General features: G+C 43.2%; 3 protein-coding genes and 4 non-coding genes across 10 annotated transcripts; 3 read left to right on the plus strand and 4 right to left on the minus strand.

The window, feature by feature from the left end:
* Nucleotides 1–17: 17 nt before the first annotated feature.
* Nucleotides 18–2,324, plus strand: LOC119560278 (FAST kinase domain-containing protein 4). 2 transcript variants are annotated; one of them, XM_037873646.1, is made up of 7 exons: nt 18–100; nt 276–471; nt 537–1,253; nt 1,316–1,565; nt 1,626–1,900; nt 1,953–2,022; nt 2,076–2,286. In XM_037873646.1, the coding sequence occupies exons 2-7, from the start codon at nt 294–296 to the stop codon at nt 2,284–2,286; spliced, it is 1,701 nt and encodes a 566-aa protein (XP_037729574.1). In that variant the 5' UTR covers nt 18–100; nt 276–293. The 2 variants fall into 2 exon arrangements, with proteins under 2 accessions (XP_037729574.1, XP_037729575.1); XM_037873647.1 differs by lacking the exon at nt 18–100 and having other exon boundaries at nt 294–471; nt 2,076–2,324.
* A 98-nt stretch (nt 2,325–2,422) lies between these two features.
* On the minus strand, nt 2,423–4,947 carry LOC119560277 (IQ and ubiquitin-like domain-containing protein). Its single transcript, XM_037873645.1, has 7 exons — nt 4,469–4,947; nt 4,157–4,412; nt 3,880–4,097; nt 3,179–3,822; nt 3,012–3,124; nt 2,772–2,956; nt 2,423–2,718 (listed from the first exon to the last, which is right to left on the minus strand). Exons 1-7 carry the CDS (start codon nt 4,906–4,908, stop codon nt 2,454–2,456), a joined length of 2,121 nt encoding a protein of 706 aa, XP_037729573.1. The 5' UTR covers nt 4,909–4,947; the 3' UTR covers nt 2,423–2,453.
* A 1,243-nt stretch (nt 4,948–6,190) lies between these two features.
* On the minus strand, nt 6,191–8,726 carry LOC119560280. 3 transcript variants are annotated; one of them, XM_037873648.1, is made up of 2 exons: nt 8,379–8,726; nt 6,191–6,800 (listed from the first exon to the last, which is right to left on the minus strand). In XM_037873648.1, exon 2 carries the CDS (start codon nt 6,797–6,799, stop codon nt 6,233–6,235), a length of 567 nt encoding a protein of 188 aa, XP_037729576.1. In that variant the 5' UTR covers nt 6,800; nt 8,379–8,726; the 3' UTR covers nt 6,191–6,232. The 3 variants fall into 3 exon arrangements, with proteins under 3 accessions (XP_037729576.1, XP_037729578.1, XP_037729577.1); XM_037873650.1 differs by lacking the exon at nt 8,379–8,726 and adding an exon at nt 8,068–8,311; XM_037873649.1 differs by lacking the exon at nt 8,379–8,726 and adding an exon at nt 8,064–8,311.
* Nucleotides 8,727–14,099: 5,373 nt separating this feature from the next.
* Nucleotides 14,100–14,181, minus strand: Trnas-gcu. The gene has a single exon. It is a non-coding gene; the product is annotated as a tRNA-Ser (tRNA).
* A 315-nt stretch (nt 14,182–14,496) lies between these two features.
* On the plus strand, nt 14,497–14,578 carry Trnas-gcu. Its single transcript has one exon. It is a non-coding gene; the product is annotated as a tRNA-Ser (tRNA).
* A 456-nt stretch (nt 14,579–15,034) lies between these two features.
* Trnas-gcu lies at nt 15,035–15,116 on the plus strand. Its single transcript has one exon. It is a non-coding gene; the product is annotated as a tRNA-Ser (tRNA).
* A 187-nt stretch (nt 15,117–15,303) lies between these two features.
* Nucleotides 15,304–15,385, minus strand: Trnas-gcu. The gene has a single exon. It is a non-coding gene; the product is annotated as a tRNA-Ser (tRNA).

Here is a 15,385-nt window from a genome sequence, read left to right on the forward strand (position 1 = left end):
AAGGCAGTGTTGTAAAAGTTTGGTCAGGCGGTCTGTTATTAGTGTTGGCTAAAAACAGCTGAAAGCTGCCGTCATCTGTGGTTTCTCAACGTTCAATTAGGAAAGTTTACTTAAATTAAGGAAATTACTAAATGAAACAGATATGATTTTGAGGGAAATAAGCCTTAGCAATTCATGAATATAAGGCTGTAACCCTGTCATGCTTGATAGAGCCCATTTCCGGCCGCTTAAAATGTAAACAAAAAGGTTATGTAAACTTCTGTGGTCTCTTGCAGCGTGTAGATTGACTGAAAATGTTGGGACTGCAACGTTTTGCCGGCAGTTTTGCCGCCCAGTTGTACCGCCGTGCCGCCTACAGCAGCAATGTGCGGGCGGCAGGCGTTCCACTGAACCCCACTGGAGGACAATCCGATGCAGTGGAGCCGGAGACACGCACGCCGGCTGCAGAGGCGCAGGCTAGGAAGCCCAGGGGTAAGTAGGTGCTCCAACCGCCAATATACTTACTAACTGGTTGCTACTCCCTCTCTTATTTCCAGGCCAAATGGTAGCCGCCGCTTTCGAGTCCCTGAAAAACGACAATCCCAATGATGATGGCAAGAACCTGGCCTCCAGCAAGATAGATGAGCGCATCATCAATGCCAAGACAGTCAATGGACTGCTGGGCATCACAGAGAACAACAACGCCTTCTCGAGGAAGCATGCCCTCAGAATAGTCTCCATCCTGGCCGAGTGGAGCACCATGGATCGGGTGAAGATCTCAGAGTTCGAGAACGACACCAGGTTCCTGCGCATCTGCCGGATGTTGGGCAGGACGGTGCCGAAAAGTAATGGCGTTGTTAACGGCAAGGTTATAGGCGAGAGCAATGGCACCAGCAAGCGGATTTCCGGCTTCCGGACGGATGATCTAAACACGGTGCTGGGTGTAGCTGGTGACGATGAAGCGGCCAAGCTGATAGCCAGCATCAGTCTGCCCCAGATGGTCAAGGTGATGAGCACGCTGGCCCAGCGAAAGAGGCGTAGTACTCCCCTCCTGCGCTCCCTGGCCTTCAACATTAGCAGCGCCTCGGAGGCACTGGATCTGAAACAGTCGGCTGATGTGTTGTACGCCATGTCCACGCTGAATTTCCAGGACTCTGTGCTGGGCGCTAAGGTGTGTGCGGATGTGCAAACGGCGCTGCCCAAGAATGTGGAAAAATCCGCCGTAGTGGGATCCATCATCACCAGTCTGGGCATTTTGCGCTACCGTGATCTGGGTTAGTTTGCTCAACAAACTTTCAATTCATATTTCAAACTAATAAAACTTATTTTCCCCTAGATATTTTGGAATCGCTGACGCAGTGGCTCTTAAAAAACAGTGAAATCTGCAGACCTCAAGATCTCAGCGCCTATTTCCTCACCTCGGCCCTGCTCAACTTCAAGAGCGCCCAGCTGGAAGAAGTGGGCAGCAAGCTGATGAAATCCATTGTCCGCGAGGATTTTACGAAGCAATCCGAGTGGCTGAGCTTTGTGTGGTCACTCACAATGCTGGGTCTGGTAGAACACAGCCACTTGGCTTCTGTTTTAAGGTATGTTCTAAGCTATTAATCTTTTGAATCCTTCACGAATCTTATATTAAAATCTTGCAGTGCGGACTTCTTAGAGACATTGCAAAAGGACAAGGCTGGGGTCACAGCAACTTCCAAAATGAGGCTACTCAACCTGAACAGCTATGCCCAATTATTAGCCACAAATTACAAGGGTCCACTGCTGGCCGTCGACAGTCCTGTCTACCAGGTGCCCATGGCGCACCCTAAAGGAAAACAAGTGCTTGTAAATGGCATGCTGGATGCACTCAAAAGCCTGCTGCCGGCCAGCAATCATTTCCAGAGCGCGGTGGACAGTAAAATGGGCTTTCTGATAGGTAAGAAAGTCATTATAACAGTGTAATATACTCTAATTGGTTTTAATTTTAGATGCTTTGTGCCACTTTGATGCTAACAAAAACCCCCTGCCTTTGGATAAGGAAAGCCCCAACGCTATTAGGTGATTTGACCACTTTCCACTTTATTTTTAATATTAAAAAATACGGATTTTAGGGTGGCTCTAATGGTAATCGATTTCCATGACATTTGCCACGGAACGCATCGTTGCGGCAATGGCGTCACGAATCTGACATTTGACCTGCTGGAAAAGAGTGGTTACCATGTTATTCCTGTGCCCTACAACGAGTTCAGCACCAGTGACAAACTACTGAAGCGCGTTCAGTATTTGGAGTCGAAGTTCAAGGCGATTGCAAGTAGCAAATAATTGCAGTTGTAGCTTATTTAATTTTCCTTGTCATGATTGATCAATATTTGAATTGTTTAAATTTTGTAAATGTTAAATTAGGCGCTGAATTACAAGCTAAACCCAAATTCTGTTATGTTACCGTGAGTCTAGTAGCATTTAGTATAGGCAATACGTTTAAGTATAGTTTAGACAGCATCTAGTTTACTGGAACGTTGCTTGTTCATGCCCACTTTCCACCACTGACCCGTCTCCTGGAACTCGGTGGCCACGGCAGCCAGGGTGTGGAACAGGCTGCGTGCCAGCATATGAAGATTGCCGATGTGCAAAATGAATTTGGGGTCGTAGACCTTCTCGATATCATCAATCTTGTAGTGATCTCGCGTCTCCCGTTCGGTCAGGCAAATACAGTTCCAAGGTGTCCAGTCATCGCTCTTGTTCCAGCGCGGCAATCTAAAGTATACGAATTTGTAGTTCAATTTATAATAAGTGAGTAGAAAGATTACCTCAGTTCACTTAGATTCTCCGTCTTGCTGAGAGCAGAGTGTCCATGCCATATTTTATCTATGATGTGGCGCACATCATCTGGCTGTATTACGAAGGCAAAGGATGTGGTGCACTTGCGTTTGCGCTCATCCCGATGGATGCACCGTAGGATGGACTGGTAGACCGTGTTCTCTGTAGCCGTAAGCTGTTAATATATTTAGATATAATAGCTATAATAGTTTAATACTGATAGTACTTACCTTAAGATAGTAGCAGTGTTTGCAGGTATCCACATGGCTCTGCCGAGTCCTAATGGCAAACTCGGCATAGGTCTTGACCTTCTTGCACACGATGCACATGCGCGATGGAGTTCCTGGAGTCTCACATTTCAAAAGTAATTCAAGGGATTTTTAAAATCAATACTCACTTTGCTTGGGCTCGCCCTTTTGGAACTTAATCAGTTCGAAAAAGAGATGAGTCTGCCGTTTACGCAAAATTTCCACATCGAAGGATTTAGCATAGAGCAACAGATTCTTTTCGCGTTCGAAGAGATCGAAGAGCTCGGGAAAGCTTGGAAAGCAAGTCTCCTCGGTCAGCACTACCATGACTTGACGGATAAAGTCTAAACGTTCCTCCTTGCTACGCGGCTTTCGTAGATCCTTGTAAATCTCGGTGAGGAAGCGCACACGCTGGGTGCTCAACAGATCCATATGGATCTTGGAATCCTTGTAGCCAATCCACTCGATCGGTTTGCCCATCTCCTTCAACAGCTGATCATTGCGGAAGTCCTCCATGGCCTTAAAGACGAGGTTACGCTGCCGCTCCACGCCGTTTAAAAGTTGGATCTCCTTGTCCAGCAGAATGTTCACCTCGGCAATGCGAGCAGGCCCCTCGTAGTTGGCCGTGATTCTCTTGAGCTCCGCCTTCTTCCAGCGACCCACCTCCGCATAGAGTAGGTCGAAGTCGTCCTTGTTGCGGGGGAACTGCTTAACCACTCGATGCCTCTCCACGCGCTGCTCCACGCACTTCTCATATCGCTCATCCTCCTGCTCGCGATTCTGAACCAAGCGACTGTAAGGGATTATTCAAACTCAAAGTGAATAAACCCAACTTATAAGCACCACTCACCGATATTCCTTGGCTCGCATGTGAATATACTTCCACAAAATCCAGCGCCTCCAGTTCCGCTGGATGAGCAAGATCTTCTCGAGCTTACGCTCAGCCCGTTCCCTCTGGGCAAAAGTCTGGTACTTGCCAGGAACTATGGTGAAATCATTGGCTGCGGAAACATACAGGATATTGATGCCATCCAGATGGCATTGCACCGACTGCTCATGGGCTGTGTTCTGAAGGGGATTTTAGGGTAATCGATTGCAATATCTAAACTATTATTCTTGTAACAAACCAAAATCTTTTCCTTATGTTCCCAGGTTTGCGTGTCCCTCGACTTGTACTTCCTGTACTTCATCTTATCGAAGTACGGTCCAGTTTGGGTGAAGGCGTCCAGGTACTCCTTGCCAGTGTTCTTGTCCCGGTAGCCGCAAAGGAAAGGCTTGACTATGGCTGCATTTTTAATCTCCACCACTATGGTTTTGGACTGACCATCCTGAGTATCCTCACCGGAGATGTGGACAGTAATGAAGTCCGCCAGACGGTGTTTGCTGATGAGAAGGAATGTGTTTAATGTGTTAAAAAAGACACCATTTCCTATACCCACTCGTAGTAGACATCCAGGTCCAGCTTGGAGGTCAGATCCTCAGTACCGTCTTTATAAAGCTGCAGCTGGAACTCGTGGATGCCAAACTCATCCAGGGCAGTGGAGTTTAGGGGCACAGAGTCGCAGAGGATGCGACCATCCTGCTGGAGAACAAGCCAACCCGGTTCCACCTCGAATTTTCGAGCAACGTCTTGCTTCACCTCGCCCAGGGTCATGCAGTTTGGATAAACTTGAGCCAGGATGTCGGATTCTGAGAGCCTGAACTTAACCGTCACATTCTCCAGCTCTACACAGCATTCTTCAGAGTGTTGCGGTTCCGATTCGGTACTCCGGGAATCCAAAGGCGGTGGACACCCCGGTGGTAGCCTGGGCCGTTCACTGGGTTCCACATGCAGCTGCACATTGCACACATACTCCGGGCCACGCTCCTCCACGCTCATCTTGCCACACAAAATATACTTATCGATGGGAGGAGAATAATAGTTTGTAGCTGAGGTAATTCCAAATTAGGCCTGAAAACTGCCTGCTGAGATATTATAAAAGAGGATAACCATGGGTGGGAGCTCGAATTTGTTCAATAACATTTTAGCCGCTGCTAGGCGCCCTGTTGTGGCAACGGGTCGTAGGCCAAAAAGCCGTTTAAGCCCTAATTTCGTGGGGCTCGAGCACAGTGAAGCTACTCAGGCCATTAGCAGACATTTAATTTTACTTATGTACATAGTTGTGTAATATACAATCCTGATAGATGACTTATATATATCTAGGAATTAAATAAGCTTTGTACTTCCATATATTTCAAAACCATTTGGTTAAAAAATGGTTTAATCCGTTTAAGCCCTCATTTCGTGGGGCTTGAGCACAAAAAAGCTACTCAGGCCATTAGCAGACATTTAAATTTACTTATGTACATAGTTTTGTATGTATGTAATGTACAATCCTGATAGATGACTTATATATATCTAGGTATTAAATAAGCTCTCTACTTCCATACACTTCAAAACCATTTGGTTAAAAAATGGTTGCACCCAATAACTCTTTGCTGATTAAAATATTATATTTATAAAGAAGTGTATAATAATTATAGATTAATTGGTAAATATAGATTTTAATCCAAATGTTCACCAAATTATTATTTCCACTTATAGAATTTTAACTGTATTTAGGTTTTCTCACGCATTCGCAGTGAATTTTCACGAGTGAAAGCACCCAATCATCTAATGGGCTCCTCAAACTCCACTGGGCATTTACAAATTTGCATACCAATAAATATTTTCTAATTGGCCCATTTTCGGCGTCTTCTCAGATCGATCTGCCACATTTCAGCGGCTTATTATTTATTATTATTTATTGCACAACTCGAAGCATTTGCCATGCGCAAAGGCAACGGTGACAGTAATTACTTTTACTAAATGGATTGAAGAGATGGTCGGACCACACGTGAAGATGATTTTAAGCCACCAAGGGGTCTACCGATGCGGAAGCCGTCTTAATAATGATGGTTAAATATTATATCATGATCCAAACAGATATCATCAAATTTAATGGCCCCCCAGCTTTTAGCGATTTCTTTTGACCCAATTCGGGGGATTTTGTCAATGCGGCTCATAGGAAACGCGATCCAGTTGAAAGGTTTTGCCATTTCCCCTTTGAGGCGGGTTCCATTCAAAAGCCGCTTAACAAATTCGCTTACCGAACCCAAAAAAAAAAACAAAGCAATTGTTGGTTGTTTCTTTATAATTTTATTATTTGCTAACTAAGAGTGTACTAATAAATAATGTTTTTGTTATAGTAAAAGTTGGACTTTAGGTTGAGGGCCGTCAGTGCGGACTTTTTATCGGCATGGGCCACCTGCAGTCGATGTGGGCGACCGTTGAAGTAGTAATCCTTCTGGTGCTGCACTCGGAGCACTTTACTGGGTCCCCGATGGTCCAGATTGGGCCTGGACGTCGTCGTCGAAGGACGAACCGTTGGGCTCTTCGTCGTCTTCTCCGCCTCCTGGAGGATGGGATTGATTTTCATCGGCTGATAGTCCAGACCGATGCCGGGTATGTGACGGAAGGGCAGTGGGGGTACGGGTATGTAATATATTTTCGAATCCTTTTTCGTTTTTTTCGTCTTACTGCCGTTTTTGTTGTACTTGCGCAGATTCAGCGGCTTCGACGTGACCACGTAGTCCATGTACAAGTTGTCCAGCGACGGCGACTGCACCACAATCCGGTTGGCTAGTCTCGTGGGCGGCGACGCATCTGCCCTTGGGCCATAGGAATAGGGTCGAGCTGCCACCAAATTGGCCAAAATGAGGAGAGATGCCCATGGAAGCAGCGGCGACATTCTGAAAATGGTTACAAAGGTGGGTTGTTAGAGCTTGACAAGTAAATATTGGGCAACAATTATTTTAATTGGCTACAACTATTGTACTTTTTTTTTGTGGGTGCTCGTTTTTTTTTTTCCTTTTCTGAAGTTAAGATGTTTAAAATGTCTAAAATAAATAAGCCATTTATGGTTTTTTTTAGAACCTTATATATAAAATGGTGTTAAGGTAACTGAACAACATTAAAAAGGTTTTTACAACTTTACTTAAACCTAATTAATATATATAATATATATAAGATCCAAATATTGGGCAATGAATAGGATTTGTAAAAGCCAGTGGCTGCGCAAATATTTATGAAAGGTGAGAGAATGTCAAGGCGTCGGGCAATGAAAGTGCTGAGTGCCACCCACGCCCCTTTTGACGGGTTGTCCGATTGTTCAGGATTTTGATCGATGGGGTGGCAACCGAAGTGGCAAACTCGACTGCTCGCCTTCATAATAATAATAATAATGGCCAATGCGATTTTCTGCAAGTCACATGCCAAAGCCGAATAATTTAATAACAAATAAATTGTCTGTGCGCATCAAAGCGCAAAATGTTTCGCCTTAACATTGTAAAGTTTCTCACGTTCCCCACATACAGTGTACACAACTACATATGGAAACCAAGGCACTTACAGACCAGAGATAATTTTCGTTTCGATTTGATTTAAATGAAAGCATTTAATGCACGCTAATCAAAGCGACGCCGGCAGAGCAATTACGCTAATGAGCGAGTCGAGCGCCATCCGCGGCGCAGATTTCAACGCTTCAGTGATTAATGAGCCAGTGGAAAATAAATTGATCGCCGCAACAGCCGAAAAACCTGGGATCGATGTGGATAACACGATTTTTGGGGCTAACTAGGGGCGTTTGCGGTTCGCCCATCGTTTCAACAGGTTGCGGGCTATGCAAATAACTTTGAGTATATGTTTTCCGATAAAGACATTTGTCTAGTTCTTAGGTCTGGCAGAGTTCCCAAAAAAAACCGTGTAAGTGATAAATTGCAGAAAGTTGGGAATTTGTTATGTTAGCTGATCACAAGCCCCGCATGATATATGATATCGGGGTGGTCAGGGATCGCAGCGATAATAGAACAAAGAGAAATAATGCGAATTTCGAGAGACCACACACATAAACGTCTAGGCTCATTACAATTTAATTGTTCGAAACCCTAATGACTCCCAGTTCGCACAGTTCAGGAACCAGAAACTGGAAAACTAAATTTAATTTGTCCACTCACTGACTTCAATTATCTAAGGCTGTTTTATTTTGCGCCTATATCAACAGCATTGCCAAGGTCATTTTCGTGATGCTGGCCATGATTAATCATATCACGCTCCTCTCTGTGGTGAAAGACGAAAGACTCAGGCAACGAACTCGAAACGAGGCAAACGAAAGACTCTGGCAGCGAACTCGCTGCAAACGAAAGACTTAGGCAGCGAACTCGATGCGGACGGGCGGCAATTATAAACTTATTAATGAACCGCCTGCCAGCCGTCAAATGCAAATGATTTAACGTTCTATGGGCATACGACTATATTCTAATCGCACTCACTTTAAATGGCTGTAACTGCAGCTGCCGGTTGGCTAAGTTGATTACGGATTTTCCTTAATTATATTTGCCGATTGTAGAATTTATTGCCCGAGTGTCCTTCAAGTGAAGATGTTTACTTGATTGTGGAAAATAATTTATGCGTAATGAAGCGAGCACGTTCTATCACGTTTATGGTTGGTTATTTATAAATTTTACTTGGCATATCGTATCTAAAATGCACTTTATTCGCGTTAGTTTTTCGCGCTTTCCTCGCACTGCTTTGCCGACGCTTCGGTTTTTTTGTGTTTTAGCTTGAGCGCGCAGCTTTTGAACGTTGTGAACGGCTCGGAGTGCCGCAAATAAATGAGATCTGCGGACTGTTTGTAATTTGTTTTTTTCTCTTTTTCTTCTTAAATCAAAAATCAGTCGGCCGCTCTGCCGGCGTCGCTGCCTCTCTGCTTCTCTGTCGTCATCAGCGGCAACTGGATTTATTATTGTGTGGGGTCTGATCCCATCCCATTCCATCCCATCGCCTCCCATCCCATCGCAGCCGATGAAGACTGGGGAGCCAACTGGTTCGCCGGATGGCAGATGATCTTCGGATGATGAGCGGCCATAAATTAGCCAGTTTATTGTTTGTCCACTTACTGTTACACTTGGCAACTGCACTTGCCGGGATTTGCCAGCTCCGCATTTGCCATTTGCTTAACAAATTCATCAGCTTTGCATTTCTCGGCTCCCCGACCAGAACTGGGCAGGAAATCCAACACCACTTGACCAGTCGGTCTGCTCTCGATTGGATTTCAGCTTGGTAGCTTCTTTAACCCTCTGGATTAATGCAAGGCCAGGTGACAGGTTCTTAACCCTTGTTTTTATCCCTTATTCTAATTCTAATATACACTGGTTTAGAATTCCCATAAGCCAAATTATAATTATGTTTAGCACTCCATAAAAACTCAAAAATTATTATTCCTTTATCTTCAAGTTTAGTATTCTTTTGCGCCCTAAGATCATTATTAAATCTTTACCTAATTGGTACAAATTTCTTCACAACAGATACAAAACTGTATGTATTTACATAAATTTGAATATTTTCTCAGCTTGTTTTGATAACACGAGTTGAATAATGCTTACACATTAATTTGTGAGTTCTTGATGTTTATTTATATGTGTTATTTTTGCCATTTTTTTTTGGTTTTTAGATAGTTCTTTGCAAATACCTAATTATGCTTTTAACTAGAAACATTTTTAGTTTAACAATAAAGCTCCATTAAATATGATAACCATAGGTTTTGGTTTTAATAAAGGCTACCGATGGCAATGTTAACAGATGAGCGATAAACTATTATTTCTTTTATTATTCATGAGAAAGAGGGTTAAGAACTTGTGCCTGACTCCACCAGGGGATCGGAATCGGGGAATCGGGGTCTAGTCTGGCTGGCAGCTCCTTTGTCTTTCCGATACTCTGCACAAATTAGTTACAAATGAACCTACGACAACAAAAGCCGTTGGCGGTAACACGAAGCCTTCGTTGAGGTAGGGCTAGGGTCTCGGTCCGGTCTGCTCTTCTCTTCTCCAAGTGGTTTTATTTGTGCTTTTTCGGTTTGGCTTATTGACAGGCCACCAGGCAGCTCCAGCTCCAACTCCATCACCATCTCCGACTCGAAAACACCATATGCGTGTGGCGCTTCAAGGGATCTGTGCGTTTTTGCCCTCATCATAATTTAATTGGAATGGCAAATGGTGTTCGGGGCATTTTTCTAAACACTTCTGCGTGAGCTGCTGACGTTGATTGGGAGTGTTGGGATGATTGAAAGGGGAATTTCTCGACCTTGCAGCCGGTGGATGTGGAAGCTGTGACCCAATGAGCCAGAAGTACCCCAGGTAAATCATAGAAAATGCTCATAATTCATGGCGAAATTTGGGCAAACGTGCCTCAATTAAATCACTTCCCCTCGAGGCACCGTTTTATGAGCCGCTAATTACAACAAGTAAAAGCAACTAACACAATTGCTGCGATGAGTGATTATATAAAGGCATTTCCAACTTTCCCAGGGCCCAGACATCTTTCACCAGCTCGCTTAACCACAAATTTGGGGAACTGAATAAAATACAAATGACATAACCGCAAACATTGGAAGGGTACAACTTCCCAACTTCTGTCTCCGTTGGTAAGACACTTAAAATATTAATTAGCCGTGGCAGCAGAACTGCCGGCAATTAGGCCTCCGGTTTAAAGTGTGTGTTGAAGTGCGTAAGCTCTCGCATGTGCCGAATGGCCAATGGTATCGAAATCTATATATATCTCCATGTGGCATATACCCGTTCTCACAGCCAACTGCACGCACCACCTGCCACAAGAACGGGCAGTCAGAGGCCTAATTGTAATTGTTAGCGATTAGACAACACAAATCACGAACAAGCTGCAAACGCCTGTTTCTGCTCTCTGTGCATCTGTAACGTCTTCGTGCCTCTGATTCTGATACTGATACTCATACTCTTACTGATTCCGATTCAGTTCCATTTCAAGCGCCTTGTGTGAACCCAGTTTTAGGCATTATTAAGAGTAATATGTTTAATGCTGACGGAAGCAATACGAATAGATGGCACGGGCACGAAGAAGAAGTGCACTTTGCAAAAAAAAAATGGAATCTTTAAAAATTTGAATGTAAATTTTCTATTTCACCTATTTTTCAAAAGATTTTGATGCTCTATCTAGTTTAAAAATATGTCAAAAAAGTACAAGATTTTTAGAATTCAATAAAAGGAAATCGGAATTTTTATTACGTGTACTATTTCTCTAGATTTGTCCAAAGTAAGGATTTTAAATTAACATACCAGTGTCATTTTGGCAAAGAAAAAACATTTTTTCACTAAGGAAGTCTAAAGCCAGAAAGATTTGTAAAGTTGGCAGCCTAGGCCAAACAATATTATATGCCAAACTTGAAATCTTTAAATTTTTCCAACATTTTCCAAACGTCTTTATTTATATCAGGTTATATTTTCTAGACCATAATGACAAAATATATATGATAATTAAGTTATTTTAATAATTAACAACTTAAGTACATCATTTGGTTTGCGATAAGAAACATACACAGATTGTTATATTTTTTCCCGTGCAGAAGACCCACCCCGTGTTTATCATCCTCGCCAAAGTCATCAGCAGACTCGGTCTGAAGATCTGGCTGGAAGCCAGTCTTTCGGTCTTGGCCGGTGTCTTTGGGTCTGAATGACAGACACACTCTTGGCTCTTAACTCCTAACTCTTGGCTCTGGTAACTCGTCTCTGGCCTGCTGGCGCTTGCGTGTTTGGCTACTGAATTTTTAAGCATTTGCAAGCACGCCGTGAAGTCGCAGAAGTTGATTTAGGGGAGAGCGGGGCTCTAAGGCTTCATTTACATTGGCAACGTTTTAATTAGCCGCTTATAAAGACACACAGAGAGCCGAGATCCATTTAGATGAATGGTCGGAACACCCACCGACAGTGCTACGTCACAGTAAAGCCGACTAATCAGCCGGCTTAAATCGCAACGATTATATATGGGCCAATTATAGCGAATCTTTTATTGTCGATAAATTCGCAGGTTCGTTAAACCCGCAGAGCCCATAAACTGACTCACATGTGGAGTTCGAGCACTTTGGGCCGGTGCTTTGTCTCCGTATTTGTGTTTGCTTTTGACATTCGGGGTGCTTGGCATGTGGACACCACATTGGATATCCACATTGGATATCCATCGAGTGCATTCGGAATGAAGTTGTAGACTGGACTTACGCAACCACATGCGCTATGTCGACCATCCCGATTCGGCCGTGCACTTGGCATTTCTGAGAGTTTAGCCCCTGGTTATCGGGGTCATAACTGCCAACACGTCGGCGGCAGCTCAGCGACTTTCATCGAAAGTCAAATATTTGTGGAGCACGCAAAAAGAAAAGTGTAACGAAAGGAAAAGACCTGCCAGCCGGCCATCGATTGTCAGCCGCAAGATTCAATATTTGCTCATCCGTTCCAAAACGTTTAGCGAATTCTTCGCGGGATTTGTGAAAGTCCCCGGGGGCAGGGAGCAGGTTAAAATGGGCGTTGCGATTTCCAGCGGAGCTTGGCCTCCACCGACACCAAATGGGGGCGATTGGCTGGCTTTGGATTGGATTGGATTGCCAGTCGGGCATCGGCAGTCAAGATCCATTGAGTCTGGCTCTATTGAGTCATAACCAGGGGCTCAAGTGGTTCGGGGAAAGAGCTCTTTAGCTCTACAAGCTGTCCAGCGAAGAAAGAAAGAGTGAGTACCCAAGAGAGCAGGCGCAAGTTGAGGGGAATCCCCGGGTTCTTGCCGAGTTCTAATTGCAGCAGTCAGTTTTACGAGCTAATATGGTAGGCGTTTAAAAACAAATTTTGAGTTTCAAAATATTTTTAATTTTAATATTTCTTGATTTGTCCCTGCTAATTCCAATGTTTGGATATTATAGTAGGCTATCTGTAAAAAATAATAGGTACTTATTGAAATATGTCAAGGTAAAGGGCAAGTAATTATTATTTTGCGTGCTTGCAACTCAAGATAAAAATCATGAGCAATAAATTCGACCTTCAGCTGTCAGAGGAGTTGGTTTGTGTATAAAGATGAGTATCTCGACATGGATGACATGGCGGGCAAATCCTTAGCCATATAGAGCTTGACCAGTGCTTTCAAAGACATCTTCATCATCTCCCACACCGAATTAAGACCTCTGTTTTCCCCGATATATATCTTTTGGAGCCGTTGATTTATACCCACCATAAAGCCGACCTGCGAAACTTTCCAAGCGGCCAACAATCAGAGCAAACGATAGACAGATATATGGATAGATCGTTAATGATGGCTTTATGGCCTTTTTCAGTGGCTGGGAGATTTTAACACGTCGCCCGTCGAATGGCGCAAAAATTCTTTGGCTTTTCCATTAATGACCGAGAAGTTAGTTTTAGATAATTGAAAACCAGTTGGCCAGTAAAAAGGAAAAGCAGACGAAACATCAACCGAACGGAAAATATAATGTACCCCGATGTTTGTATTGTAATTGCGTTAAATGCATTAATTATTTGCCAGCCAGCGGACGAGAAAGAAATCATTGGAAACGACGTTAATTACCCGGCGGCTTATATTGTTTCGGCTGCCCGCCAGAGGCAGCAAAAGCGAACTATTATTTCAATTGGAATTTAATTTCGTGAGTGGGCATTGTTTTGTATTTGCCATCTTTGAAGCTGGCCTAAATGCGAGCTAGCAAAAAAAAGATTCGCCCCATGGACGAACCCATCTGTCGACCTTGAGAGCCCAACGAGTCATTAATGGTCTCCGAAGTCACACTTCTTTGTGGCTATATCCCCTTCCACGGTGTCAATAAACCCCGTTTCTGGAGAATCCATCCAGTTGGCGACGGTCGCCCCAGCATCCACATTCTCCACACACATCTCATCTTATCGCCGGACAAAAAGATCATCAAATGCCACCATCAGCGACACTTAAGCTGTTATCAATGTATCTATTTTCATTGCTTTTAAACTGCTCGGCTGGCTATTATTGTCTCCCTTTTGAAGACGAGGCAGTAAAACTTTAAGTTCAATTGAAACACGATTAGCATCTGCATTTCAGAGCATTGTCTGCGGTTTAACGACTCCCTTTTTATAAATAAACTTTATTTTTAGTTTACGGTAGCGCAAAAAAAACGTTATTCAACCAAAATGGGAGTCTAAAAAAGGCAAAATAGAACACGACGAGGATGGGATTCGAACCCACGCGTGCAGAGCACATTGGATTAGCAGTCCAACGCCTTAACCTCTCGGCCACCTCGTCACATGCGACCTTGGCAGCCAAATGCTTATTTCGTGCACCGCTTGCTCTGGCGGCAAGCAGTGTTAGTTCTTACCGGTGAAAGGTCCCCCAAACAAACACTAAATGCGGTTAAGAAACAACAATCTGACTAAAATAAAATAACACATGCATAAACTTTTAATTTTTCTATTTAAAAACCGTTACCAATAATGTCTAAAGGTGAACAAACCATCCCAAACAATGTTCTAGTGCTGACGACACTGCTTGCTATCGATAACAATGTGCCATAGCAGTTCGCTCAGAACTAATGCCCTGTTGGACCTACCCGAGTCACTGGACGAGGTGGCCGAGTGGTTAAGGCGTTGGACTGCTAATCCAATGTGCTCTGCACGCGTGGGTTCGAATCCCATCCTCGTCGACAAACTTTTTGTTTTTTTATTGTTTTTATGATTCTAACAGAAGTTTTCAATTTAAAAATGTTAAGAATAAATAATTAGAATATACGTTTATGTCGTTATGGAGCAATTGTAACGAATTGTATAGGTGGAGAGAGGAAGTCTTGTTTAAGATTAACTAATAATTGAGTGAAAAAAATCCAATAAACTAAATGCATTAATATTTATAGTTTATAGAAGCATCTACGTAATTAGCCACATGTAAAGGTAATCAAAAACATGTTATACGTGTGAAATAACACAAAGTCCAGATTGTGAAACTCTGTTGTTAAAAGCTTTCAAAGAATGAAAAAATTTAAGGTATTATATTTAGTTTAAGGACATTTAAGTTAAGGACATTTATCGCATTGTTCATTAATTTAGCGAAATATTTGCAAGCCTTATTTCAAAAAACGATCTAAAACGTCTATTTCCAAGTTGACGAGGTGGCCGAGAGGTTAAGGCGTTGGACTGCTAATCCAATGTGCTCTGCACGCGTGGGTTCGAATCCCATCCTCGTCGAATCCATTTTTTTGGTATTTTTATGTTATTAAATCCTTTTTTTAATACCTAAGTTTTTGAAGTTTTTTAAACCAAAAATTTTTTCTCTAGATGATAAATGAACCTACTGGTTTTGGATGTAAGCCATAAACGAATGGCAATAAAAAACTATAAAGTTTAATTTAATAAACATAAAAAAAGGATCATTCGACGAGGATGGGATTCGAACCCACGCGTGCAGAGCACATTGGATTAGCAGTCCAACGCCTTAACCTCTCGGCCACCTCGTC

This window comes from Drosophila subpulchrella, unplaced genomic scaffold, assembly GCF_014743375.2.
Source record: "Drosophila subpulchrella strain 33 F10 #4 breed RU33 unplaced genomic scaffold, RU_Dsub_v1.1 Primary Assembly Seq354, whole genome shotgun sequence".
NCBI lineage: Eukaryota > Metazoa > Arthropoda > Insecta > Diptera > Drosophilidae > Drosophila > Drosophila subpulchrella.

What these genes read in the sequence shown, in the direction of transcription:
- LOC119560278 (XM_037873646.1), top strand. Translation starts at nt 294, where the DNA reads ATGTTGGGACTGCAACGTTTTGCCGGCAGTTTTGCCGCCCAGTTGTAC. An exon ending in CACTTGGCTTCTGTTTTAAG is followed by an intron (nt 1,566 to 1,625) that starts GTATGTTCTAAG and finishes AAAATCTTGCAG; the next exon opens with TGCGGACTTCTTAGAGACAT. An exon ending in GAAAGCCCCAACGCTATTAG is followed by an intron (nt 2,023 to 2,075) that starts GTGATTTGACCA and finishes TACGGATTTTAG; the next exon opens with GGTGGCTCTAATGGTAATCG.
- LOC119560277 (XM_037873645.1), bottom strand. Translation starts at nt 4,908, where the DNA reads ATGAGCGTGGAGGAGCGTGGCCCGGAGTATGTGTGCAATGTGCAGCTG. An exon ending in AACATAAGGAAAAGATTTTG is followed by an intron (nt 4,098 to 4,156) that starts GTTTGTTACAAG and finishes AATCCCCTTCAG; the next exon opens with AACACAGCCCATGAGCAGTC. An exon ending in ATGCGAGCCAAGGAATATCG is followed by an intron (nt 3,823 to 3,879) that starts GTGAGTGGTGCT and finishes AATCCCTTACAG; the next exon opens with TCGCTTGGTTCAGAATCGCG.
- LOC119560280 (XM_037873648.1), bottom strand. Translation starts at nt 6,799, where the DNA reads ATGTCGCCGCTGCTTCCATGGGCATCTCTCCTCATTTTGGCCAATTTG.